This window comes from Sphaeramia orbicularis, chromosome 16, assembly GCF_902148855.1.
Source record: "Sphaeramia orbicularis chromosome 16, fSphaOr1.1, whole genome shotgun sequence".
Lineage (NCBI taxonomy): Eukaryota > Metazoa > Chordata > Actinopteri > Kurtiformes > Apogonidae > Sphaeramia > Sphaeramia orbicularis.
This window is the reverse complement of record NC_043972.1, coordinates 34,159,726-34,172,459: the sequence shown is the minus strand read 5'-3', so window position 1 is coordinate 34,172,459 and position 12,734 is coordinate 34,159,726. Positions and strand designations below refer to the sequence as shown.

The 12,734-nt window shown below is 38.5% G+C and overlaps 2 protein-coding genes across 2 annotated transcripts; both read right to left on the bottom strand.

Moving 5' to 3' along the window:
• Positions 1-1,132: 1,132 nt before the first annotated feature.
• Positions 1,133-4,770, bottom strand: leng1 (leukocyte receptor cluster (LRC) member 1). Its single transcript, XM_030157577.1, is given in 10 exon segments — positions 1,133-1,655; positions 1,658-1,759; positions 1,762-1,838; positions 2,327-2,385; positions 2,388-2,616; positions 3,293-3,421; positions 3,423-3,487; positions 4,206-4,262; positions 4,264-4,285; positions 4,287-4,770. Coding segments are annotated over 10 exon segments (837 nt in total). The 5' UTR covers positions 4,337-4,770; the 3' UTR covers positions 1,133-1,608.
• Positions 4,771-5,983: 1,213 nt separating this feature from the next.
• Positions 5,984-12,627, bottom strand: tmc4 (transmembrane channel-like 4). The gene is given in 29 exon segments (XM_030158406.1): positions 5,984-6,083; positions 6,215-6,270; positions 6,272-6,299; positions 6,434-6,589; positions 6,712-6,760; positions 6,763-6,843; positions 6,939-6,963; positions 6,965-7,005; positions 7,008-7,051; positions 7,053-7,118; positions 7,223-7,320; positions 7,714-7,731; positions 7,733-7,841; positions 8,028-8,185; positions 8,275-8,303; positions 8,306-8,398; positions 8,401-8,431; positions 8,581-8,708; positions 8,711-8,727; positions 9,019-9,033; positions 9,035-9,162; positions 9,344-9,366; positions 9,369-9,428; positions 9,700-9,723; positions 10,123-10,254; positions 10,333-10,481; positions 11,536-11,594; positions 11,596-11,735; positions 11,935-12,627. Coding segments are annotated over 29 exon segments (2,112 nt in total). The 5' UTR covers positions 11,990-12,627.
• Between the last annotated feature and the right edge of the window lie 107 nt (positions 12,628-12,734).

The window sequence follows — 12,734 nt, the reverse complement described above, 5'->3', positions numbered from 1 at the left end:
CTGAATAATATAATTACCCATCATAGCCAGTGCTTATTATATTTATACTGCTCAGCCAAAATGAAAGTTGCCAAGACGTACGAGCCTTCCTTCTGATGCAGTGAGTAGGTTCTCATTTTTTAAAACTCCCATCAGTTTTATAGAAAGCATAAAGATTGGACTGTGTTTCAATGGAAAAAGGTCATGTGGTCTGATGAGTCCAGATTGACCCTGTTCCCGAGTAAGAGGGGTGGATGAAATGATTACCTATCATGGCTAGTGCCTACAGAACAAGCACGTGGGGCAGGTGTTATGATCTGGGGTTGGGTCAGTTGGTCTGGTCTGAGTTCATTACATTATGCGTCCATAATTAAGGTCACATGACTACCTGGATGTATTGAATGACCAGGTCTGAATTGTCAGTGGATGCTTTCACCTGATGACACGGACGTATTCCAAGACGATGATAGCAGGATTCATTCATCAGGGTCATATTGTAAGAGTGGTTCAGGGAGAATGAGACATCCTTTTCACACATGGATTGGATACATCAGAGTCCAGACCTGAACCACATTGAGAATCAATGGAATGTGATGAAGATACAATCAATTCAAGATCTTTTCCAAAAATGAATGCAACTATGGAAGAATATAACATTGATCTTGCACGTACTTCCCTGACATAAACAAAAGCAGAGCAAATGTGTCCTGTAATTAAAGGTAAAGAAATAATGTTCAGGAATTTTTTTTTTTTTTTGACCGGGCAATGTGTAATACTATTTTTGCTGCATCAATTTTTAAACTTCTATTCTCTAACTTTTTGGTGTTCATTACTTTTGATGCCAAAATAAACTTAGTAGTGCAAGACAGTGTAAGGTCAGTGTGATATTGCTACTTTTACTTAAGATGTAAGTACAGTATGTGCTTGATTGAAGGTAAAGCTTCTGTGTCCATTTGATTAGTTAATTCAAAGTCCAAAGTGTAAAAATGCATCAGTTGAACTCATTGTAGTTTGCTTCAGTGATTGCAAAAGGATGGAATAATATTACAAAGACCCATTATGACTCAATACAATTAAACAGCATGACCTAATTAGTGGTGGTGTGATGCAAACTGATTCACTATAAGGCCAGCCAAAATAAAGAAGTCATCAATATGGTGCCATGCTGGATTTATTACTTCACTCTGAACAGATGTACAAATGTACAACAAATATATGAAATAAGACAGAGCTGGATATTTTCTTTGACTTTAGCAGATAATTAAACACCAAACCAGTGGACAAACACACTACCAGTCTGTCACTGAGTGTTGTTCTCTGAGGCCTGAAGCCCCCTGTGATTGCAACCATCTGCCCTGCTGACGTGTTCATGAGCAAATCACCGCAGGGGCTCAGGTAGCTGGAAATGAACCTGACCTCTGACCTCTCCGTGGAGCTAGGTAGACAAAAATATATGACCAGCAGCTGTACACTGCATCATCACTGACCTTTCTGACAGTGCCAGGTCCAGGTAAAAACCCATGACACTCTCCATGTTACCTTCTGGTGGAGTTGAAAACAAATCAACCACCAACTCCAGCTCTGTAGAGTCCACAGAGTTCAGGGTCAACCAGCAGAAGGTTCAGGATTTTAATATCTCTCTCTCCAGCTGTCTCGATCCCGCCTCTGACGCTTCGGGCAAGTTCTGGGAAGTAAGCACTGTTGTAGGGTCTGTCTCTGTCATTCATTTCTCTCCCTGAATCTTTTCCTTTTCCGCTCCTCTGATCGAGCAGGGCCTGGTTCTCCTCCGTTCTTCAGCTTCCCTCTGTAAACGCTCGGCACGTAATCTTTCTATGGAAACTAAAAAAGACAGCTCGTCACTTCATCATGGTCTAATACTACATTCACACTGCAGATAACATAGGCTCAAATCCAACTTTTTTACTTATATGTGACTTGTATGTGATTTATTATTATTATTTTTTTTTACGACAGTCTGAACAGCACAAATCACATTTTTTCAAATCCGACTCAGACCTCTTTCTACGTGGTCCTAAATCGGATACTATCTGATGTTTGCAATGTGTCTTTAGTCATTTCCTCCGACTTCTACGTCATTGAAATGTGTCAGATGTCACAATTCTGCATCGGAGAAGGTGGCAAGATCCAGATTTACTTCTATAAACACAGTGTGCTACAGTGTGATGTCATTAATGAGCCATTCAGGACCGTAGACTGTTCACACATGACTTTGATGGCACTTGAATTTGAATTATTATGTGATTACGCACGCAAAAAAAAAAAAAAAAAAAAAAATTTTCAGCAGAAAATCGGAATAGAGCAGTAAATACAATATTAGCATCCTCACCTCTCTCCGGGCTCCTCTTTTCCCCTTATCTCTCTTTCCTTCTTCTTGCTCTTATGCTCCGCCTCCTGCCATTTGTACCAAGAGCTTTCTTTATATCTTTTAATGGGTCCAAACTGTCCTTCAGTCTACGCTCCTTCTTTTCCCTCTCCTCCTCAGGTTAGTGTTTTCCTCTTCTCTTTTTCACTCCTCTCCTCTTTTTTTTCACCAGTTTTCTATACCATGGAGTAACCTCTGAACCAGGTTGGGGTCCCAGAGACACCAGTAAACCAATGGCACGTTCCCTGCTTTTCCTGGAAAAAGAAGGAAAATCTGATTAAAATGTGACAAATCCATTCCCTGTAGATTGGGCTGTCCATTGGTGAGTTTATAGCAAAAAAATATGGCTGGAAATGATGGAGAACCAACACACAATTAATTCCAAAGAGATACAACATTTTAATATCTGGAAATGACAGTATTTATAGTTTTTTCCTCCCATTTCTTTACTCTGCACTTGTTTGTATGCATATTGTGACTGGGCTTAATTCCAAATATAACACAACAACATACAAAGTACTTCTATCGAATCAAAAATCTCCAAAGGGATATCTGCAGTGTAACTTTTGGAGATTCATTTATTAGGTCACGGTTATGTAATGCTTGAGTTACCTGTCATACCAAAAAAGTATCTATATTATTAGAGCAAGGAGAGAGTTAACAGAGGCTCACTTCTGATCCAAGTCACTGTGGTACGTTGACACATAGAAATTCTTTCACATCAAAAGAAGACTCGTGTAACACTCAGGTTTCAATCATGATAATAGTACAGCAGCAATTGAATAACAAAATGACATGTGGCAAAGAACAGAACACATTCTACATCACAGTAGCAAATTACTGACACTCTGCCTTTCAGGTGTCTAATATTTTGCATACTGACCCTAACCACATGGTAGATAAGAGTGGACAGAAATTGCACCATCTCACCTTTCCTCTTTTCTTTCTCTGAGATACTCCGCGTTCCCCTTTTTTCTCTGAAGACTCCTCCACAGGGAAAGATTGAGATGCTCACAGCAGGACTCCCCTTCGCTCCGTTCATTATCATCATCACCATCACCCCCCCTTCCTCTGCTTGACTGGAGCGTATCTCGAGCCCTTCCTTCTCAGATACTCTGTACGTGCCTGTGGAGCATCAGATAGGAATATGTGTTATTATTACTTTAAAATACACACCAGGTGACTCTAAATAAAGCATATCAGTGACATAAGTCCCTAAATGGGATGCAATAATATAGCAACAGTAAATATTCAGCTTTAATGAAGATTTTCTTTCTATATTTCCACCTCCAGTATAAAGACAAACTGCCTCGATTTGAGTGCAAGGGAATATTTTGTGTTTAGACCTATTGTCTAATATGTGTCTACATGAGGTGGAAGTGGTACTGATCACTGTCAGTGGACACTAAGGGGACACCAAAGTCCACCCATGAGGACATGTCTTGCCTCTGGACACCAAAGTCCACCCACGAGATACGTCTTACCTCTGGACCCCACTAAGTCCACCCGTGAGACACCTCTTACCTCTGGACACCCCAAAGGCCAACCCATGAGACAACCTCTTACCTCTGGACACCCCAGAGGTCCACCATGCGGACACCTCTTACCTCTGGACACCTAAAGGTCCACCCATGAGACACTCTTACCTCTGGACACCTAAAGGTCCACCCAGAGACACCTCTTACCTCTGGACACTCAAAAGTCCACCATGAGACCTCTTACCTCTGGACACCTAAAGGTCCACGCATGAGACAAGTCTTTCCTCGGACACCCAAAGGTCCACACATGAGACACCTCTTAACCTCTGAACACTTAAAGGTCCACCCATGAGACACTTCTTTACCTCTTGTTCTGCACGTTCAACTCGACGCTTGGCCTCGAGCTCCTCTTCTGCTGCTTTTGGCCTCATCCCTCCGCACACTGCAAGTTGTCTTTGTTGCGGACATGCAGCTCTTTCTTCGGAAGGATATTCATTGTTGCCTTTGTGACAGACTAATACAGTAAGCTAACACGTCGCTAGCCGGTAACTAGCATCGACCGAAGGTGGGAAAACTAACAAAATGAGCGTTTATAGCAAGATATGAAATATTAGGAGACACTAATATCACATAAATGTGAAGACGGAAAAAGGACCCACAGCTAATATTCGTTCATTTAAAACGGTATTGCTTCCACCAGATTAGCTACAGTTAGCCTACTTTGCACTTTACTTAAACTACTTAATTACTTAATGTTGACGTTAACAGCAGACCCATTGTCTTATAAAAACATATAATTACAGAACGTTAACATGGAAAAAGGCCAAATACTTTTACTGACTTGAGTAAAGATGAGCTGATCCTGCAGGCTGCAGCAGATATTTTAGCTCACAGGAAGACGAAACCACGCAGGAAGTAAACATTACACATGAAGGCAACAACAAAATCTGGACTCCAGAGGGCGCTATAACTCCTCTTAATTTATATATATAATAAGAATAAACCAGTACAATTTATTCTTGTAACATGACCCCCTCCCCTCTTAAAAACTTGGCGAAACTGATTATTGTGGTTTAATATTGGTAAAATAAGATGAGTGTTTTGTTTTTGAATTGGTAAAAGTGTACTGAATGAAACAACGAATACTATATGTACACTTGATCCTATATCCTCCTGAGACCCAGGAAAGTAAAGGTTTTGGCTTTTTTTTATTGCATTAATAATTGTCTTGATTGGGAAAAAAGCAGAGTGAAACAGTTTTTCAGATACAATCTTTATTTTTATTTATTTTTTATGGAATGTTCTTTGCAGTGGACAGGTTATTTATTTATTTATTTTTCTAAGTAAAGCTGTGAAACTCTTGTCCCCGTACAAAGGACAAAAATGCATTGCTGGGACTCAAGAGGATATCTTCAGTGGGGTAAATTTAATTTTACTTTTTTAAAACTGGTATGTAAGTAAATTAAGTGTCTCCGTAATATCAACATTTTAATTTCATTTAGCATTGCTATGAGTGTCTGCTTAAACCAGGGGTGTTTAACACATTTTAGGGTCACATACAGACCCATATGATCTCAAGTAGGCCAGACCAATAAAATAATAATATCCAAAAAAGAAAAATTAATCATGAAAATGTTTACATCTACAAAGTATCCATTTAAAAATTGTGAATAACATGAACAACCACAAACAACCTGAAAATTTCTTAAGAAAAGTAATTGCAATTTTAACAATGTTATCCTTCAGTTTATCATTTACACATGTGCATTACAACTTACAGTGGATCTATGAAGGCACAAAACATGTAGTAACAGGCATAATATTGTTAAAATTGCATTACTTCTCTTAAGCCAATTTCATGTTCATTATTTGTTCAGGTTATCACATTCTTTGTGAAACGATTGTTTGTAAATGTAAAGATTTTTATGTAATTTGACTTTTTTACATTAAGACTGTAAATTTTGCATTTCACAAATTCATCTCGGGGGCCAGACTGGACCCTTTGGTAGCTGGTTTTTGGCCCATGGGCTGTAGGTTTGACTCCCCTGGCTTAACTCCTGCCGCAAATTCAACTGTTGTTACCATGTTGTTTTTATGTTCAAGGTGAATTAAAATAGAAGACCACTGAATACTGTATGTTACATTAATACCCATCCTGTACTTGGGATATTGATTTGGGTAGCTGAAGCGGCCCACTCAGCTTCTCAATCTGTTTGACCAAGAAACTGTTTGTCACGGCTCTCCTGTAAGTCAAAGACAAACCTCTCAGTTAGAAAAAAAAGAAAAAAACAAACCAAAAACTGCTTGCAACTTGTAGCAAATTATGCACTACATGATCCAAGACAATGAAATTAAAGCTCTACAGTTGTGACACCTCCCCTGTTTAAGCTGGGCTTTTAGCAGATCAACACTTTTTCCATAGACAGCATGCTAAGGCTATAAAATAACACATCACCACACTGTAAAGGAGAGAGGATCCATGATTAGGTACCCATGATAGTGACGAACACACAAAATACAATTCATATCATGTGTAATATGCAGTGTATATGGTTACAGAAAATTATGCTACAGAAAGCACAAATTCACCTACCAAGACAGAGTAAATAGAGGAATGGAGAATGCCTGGGAGCCAATGAAGAAGAGAAACTCCTGTGTAACTTCAGAGAGGTTGTAGAAAGAGGTTGGAACAATCGCCCACATGTTTGGGAGGGAACGGAAAGGCCCACAGGACATTGAGGGATGGATCCTGGTTGGAGAGAGGGAATCACAGTCCTCTGTCCAACAAACCTGTTTTCTTTGGTTAAGCACTGCCAGAATTAAACAAGAAATCACATCTATAATAATGTGATTACAACAATCAGCACTCACTCAGCAAGACTGTAAATCATAACAAGTGTAGCCAGACTCCAGCCAACCCAAGTACCACCAGGAAAAATACGTTAGAGGTTGTGGAGCGAAATGTCTTCAGTGCAGGGCGACAGTTATAAAACAGAGTGATCTGAGGAGGCACATTTTAAAAAAGAAGACATTAAACAAAGCTAAAGAAAAAATGCCACTTGAGGACTTTTAGCTGATTTAAAACCAGTGTCTTTACCTTTTACAATAGAAGAGGATGATGAACCTTCACAGTGTTAATGAGAGGCAGCAGAGGGCAAAAAAGAGCCCTGTCCAAACTACTGTCTGCCCATAAACCAGGCCACGCACATGGCGGAACGACAAACTCCTGCCGCCCCACCAACTGAGCCAGCTTACTGGACCCAGTTGTCCATTACATCCTGACACACAAACGCGCACAGTGATATGGTGGACATCTTAATGATCTGATTAACTACAGCTCCCATTTTAACTAATACCGAATATATTTAATGAATGTCTGTACCTGGTGGCAAACTCCACAAGAATCAGAACAGCGATGTTGATGAGGAGGTCAAACAGTGTCAGTTTGTACATCTCTTGTCCTATACGTGTTTCCCAGCACTGTAATAGGAAACAAACATGAAATAATTTAACCTGTCTCAAAGTAGTTACATGAGGCACAGATGATTTCAGTATTCTCTGCAGTCTTCAATTCTTCTGACATAAAATTCTTACTCTAAACACACATTTGTTTTTTCTATCATAGTACAATGACAAGCTGTAATTACACTGAACCAACTAACTGAAGCTTACTGTGTCTACAGCTTGTCAGTGCAAAAATAGGAACAGAGTTTGCCTATGCAAACATTACTATGACAAGAAAGTAGGATAGAGAGTAAATGCACACAGGGTTTCATCTTTTCATTTCAAAGTTTCTGTCTATAATATTCGAGACAGCAGCGACTCTAGTTTTGAGCAGGTAAAGACTACTGGATGGTTCAGCTGTGCAGTTACCGGGTATGCTTTATAGTTTGTACTGGCACAGTGTACAGTCTTGATGACTCATGTTCCTTTCACAGGTGATCTGGCTCCACAGGGTGAAGAGGAGGACGCCTAGACTGACCAGTCGCAGAAACACAGCCCTGGACATGGAAGAAAATTAAGAGATTCCATCCATTTAGTTGTAATTACTTTAATTTAACACATTTTTAGGCCTCATTGAAGACAGCTCAGCTTAGATAACTGAACTATACTTTTGCTGCTGGTTTCTAAATCTAAATTACAGCAGCATTTATGACTTCTTAATGACTGTAATTCTGTATCCAAACCTTAAGAGTGCAACAATGACTGTAGTACTGGGTGCATATCGCTCAATTAATGCAATCTGGTCACACAGCAGAGGCACAATGAAGTTTGCAATAGTGATCACAATGGACGGTAGGAATTCAAAAATCAAACCCAGGATCCCTTCCTCCCCTGTCTTTGTCTGTTTAGGTGAAAAGAGGCAAAGAGATCAATGTTTGCCTACTGACAAAAATGTAAATGAATTTGCATCATTGGTTTTTCAGAATTTACCTGACTGAAGGTGGTGGCATAAAAGATCCGATGAAGGCTGCTATGATGAGTCCAGAAGCACTCAACCACATAAAAATCCGAAGTGCATATAACACTATTTTTTTAGATAATGTCAGAGCGGCTTTTTTTTCTTCAGTCTCTCCTCCTCCAGGTCCACCTGATAAAGAAACAGAGGAAGAGTCATATGATTGGTTGTGATTACATGAGGTCATTATATAAAGCTGTCTGGTGCTAAAGAGGATAAAAGCCACATGTTGATCTTTTTCCTGCCCTCCATCCTGTTAAGTAGGACAGATCCCCTCTGACCTGCAGCCGATAGTGGATGTTTTTCTGCTTCAGTTTGGTAGCCCGGTCTCCTAGGCAACCATAGTCACAGCCTGTGAACACTATCAGGCTGTAGTTGCCTTCATTGTGTCCTCCTGTTGCCACAGCACTCGAGCTGCTGTCCCCATGCTGTGCAAAAGCAGGCAGAAAAAATCAGAGATGATGAAGGTAAAGGTGAGTGAACTTTTGGCACAGGCTTTTAAATGTCATTCTCTAGATTTTTAGTATCGAAGGAGACAGGCCCGAAAACGCCCAAAAACAGACTTTTTTTGTCTTAAATATATATATATATATATGCCAAAATAACTTAAGATTTATTGTACATAGCATGATATTTTCAAAACCAAAAATGAATAGATAAGACTTATACAAACAATTAAGTCATATTTAGAGCAGAAGTTGTTACAGAGTGGGACTGACCGTGCAATGATACAATAAGACAAAGACAAAATAGAAGACAGCAGTGAGGAGGTAAGCCAGGGGGATGTTGTAGGAGAAGTTTCTGTCCTCTACCATTGTGTTGTTGTAGTAGCCATAGAACATGTATGAATACTCCATAAAGCCCTGAACAAAGAGGAGAAAAGAGACTATGCTCACATCTGATGTACATGTTGACAGGAGAAATAAAGCAAATATAGCTCAGTATTTCTAAAATACTGCCCCACTTTAGACATGTGCACACAGCCAAAGATAAGTTTTACATCTGTTAGACTGCATAACTGTAAAATATGCAGTACTTTCTCACCGTTCCTGAAAGTAAATCCAGAAGTAGTTATAGAAAACCACCAAGCCTGGAGGATTAGGGTCATATTTCATGCATTCCTCTGGACCTGAAACCAGCAAGTGCAAAGATTTAAAGTCATTCATATCCATTACTTTAAGTCATTAGCTTTTAATTCCCATCTCTGAACATAATGGTCCAGTTGTTGCTCTATGATTTTCAAAAACTCACTTGTAAAAGTAAGAGAAAAGGTGTAGAAGAAGAATAATAAAAGCTTCAGTAAAGTAAAAGTAAATGACTTATAAAATAAATCAAGGGCTTTTGTAAATAAATAATATATATACAATTTTTACATAGAAACATTGCTCTGTAATAAGTACCTGAAGACTGGAGAACAATAAGACACTAATATCAGTAAAGTTTTCTGTGATTGATAAAAATTTACTATTTGAGAATCATCTCCTTGAGTCATTTTTTTCTTTAACAGAATTTTTGTTTTTAAATCGTCTTCTTCTGTGCATATGTAACCTTTTTCTTATATTTTCATGTGGGGAATGTCACGGCTGTACCACTGTCTCTACTTTTACTCTGGAACCATCCTCATCTGCTGAGACTGGCTGTTGCTAGGTAACTGTTGCATCAAACCGTAAGAAATCTTTCTCTCTATGCTGTACATTATGTTTGCTGAAACATCAGAATGGAAAAAATGTTAAAACAAATTGCAACTGTATTCTTTTCAAATTAAAGTGAAGTGAAGTCATTTTGCACCCTGTTGCACCCTTACCAGTGGTGTTAAATGGGGCTGGTCCCAACAGATCTGAAGACGATGCTGGGGATGATGACGAGTCCAGCGATCAGCAAGAAGGAAACCAAATTTAGCACCACCAAGAATCGCAGGAACAAGAAATAAGACTGGACACCACCTCCAAAATTCCCTGGAGGAGAAAGGGCCAATAATGTCTGGACATGCCTTATATTGTGCCCACTTGAAATGACAATTTTTGAAGGTTTACCTCCAATTTTTTGCAACGTCCTATTCCACGGGGTGAGAAAGTACAGAAGTCCTGTAGCATTATTTTTGACTTTCTGTAAAGTTTTGGTTTTCTTCCTTTTCCAAGAATCCACACTGGAGACCACAGGCACCTGTAATTCCTGCGCCTGCCTGAAAAGGAAACATGTATTAGACTTTGGACTACATTTAATTTCACTCTAATCAAGAAAATATAGTGTCTGTTTCTCTATTTTGTGTGCCACTAACTGAGAAATGTTTGTATTCATATATTATCAGAGGTTTTTACAAAGCTGTATTTATTTATTTTGTCATAAGATAAGTAAATCACCATTAAAAAAAAAATACGTAAAAAGATTTATTCAATAATTGACAAGAAGTCTACAAGCGTGAAAATTATTATATTATTTACACTATTTATTGAAGTCTAACTTTTGCACTGTAGCAAGAAAAAACAAGTAATGTGCAATATCACTTGTATCTCCAACTGGAAGTCATATATGCAGTCAGCTAAAGTCAACTGGCTACACAGTTGATAAAGCCAAATTTTGTTGCTGCATAATTTTCTTATGTTCAATGTTTAATATTAACAGAATTCAAATCTGCAAGGGCCAGTTTAATTTAAAAAGGGTTCACCATGCACTATTGTGTATGAGTAGACCTTACTAAAGCTACATTCAGACTGCAGCCAAAAAGGAAATAAATCCAAATTTGTGTTTTTTTCATTCATATGTACTCAGATTTGTTCTTTTCATGATGCCACTTAGAAACATATCTGATCTGACGCAATGCACTCTCAGTCTGAACAGATCTAGTTCATGACTTATCACTCCAGATTCATCATAACTCTGTTTTGTTGGAATCACTCAAGTATCTCAACCTTAAACATCAGTAAAATGCAACATACACACAAATGTTGCAATATTGTGAATTCAAGCATCACATGTAACAACCAAACAACGACAGGGGCCATTTTACTGCACAATGATGACTTTATAATATATATTTGTACATGAACTAATGTTTGGAAAACAGCTGGAGTAGTCTCAACTTGTGTTTTAGTACTTTTACTGAGAAAAAGAGCTCAACATTTTCTACATGTGGTTCAGACCAGGAGTGTGATCAGTTCACATTAGAAATAATAAGACAGAAAAATGAAAAAACAAATCATGACTTCATAAACTTAGGACACACAACAGTTTCATACCTCACTGCTCTCTTCAGTGCCATGTGCAGAGGAGTGTTCCTCAGGTCCTGTGGCAGGACCATCGCCACCACCCTCCTCCTCATCTTCCTCTGCCATGCTTGAGCTCCAGTTGTACTGTGGGTAGTTCTGATTGGACATCCGAGATGAAGTCTGCCGTAACCTTATGGACTGCTGGTCATCAGGGTAACCATTCCCAGCTGCTGGTTCAATGAAGGACAAAGAAAGATAAAGAAATACCCACCAATACAACTGTCAAATGTCTTGGTTGTAAGTCTTGATGAGCTATTATTTAATTCAATAAAAAGAATAACCTGCTTTCTTATGAACATTAAGATCTTCAGACATTTAGTAATAGTTTAAAATAGACCAAATGTAAAATTAAAGAGACAAAAAACACACCTTCACTGTAGTCGTACATCTGACTTGAGCCTTGTCTCTGCAGTTCACTGTCCATTTCTCTGATGTTGTACAACACAGTATCTCTAAAGGTTTCCCTCGGTTTCAATACTTTACCAAAACGATTCAAATGTGTTAAGTGAACCTGCTCTACATGAGGAATGCTGCTTATCCAGGAGCCTCTTCCCTGTTTCTCCTCTCATGGACTTTACTCCCTTGCTGAATGACCACACAGGTACTTCCTTGTACGCTTTAACCAATTATTTCCAGGGAGATAGTTACCAGTCATTCAAGCTGTTGAACTAGCAGCAGCAAGAAAAACATGGCACAGCGAAGGAATAGGATTCACTTAATAAACTAAAAGGATTAAAAAATAAGGTTTTTTTTTTTGTGAAAACTTAGTTTCAGTAAATTTTAAATTTGGACAGTTTTGGGAACAAATTGAACTTAATAATCTAAAATGTAAATAAATGTCCAAACAAGTTTTGTTTTATCACATAGATATGATTCAATACAGAAACACTTATGTGGAGCATGAATATGGCACTGTAATGTAAGGTATGCACATGTGAGTTAATGATTTGCAACAACTGAAAAAAAATTTATGTGTACATACCCATTAGTCAATGCTTTATTTTAAAGCATCAGAGTAATTAACTGCAGCTAATCATTAAACATAAAAAGCAAGACTACTGAGTATAATTAGTCAGAAGTGCTGTGATGTATTTGACATGTAACATGTTAAAACAGGAGTGTTACATTTACTCTACTGTGTGTAACCAAAAACAAGAACCAACCAAATA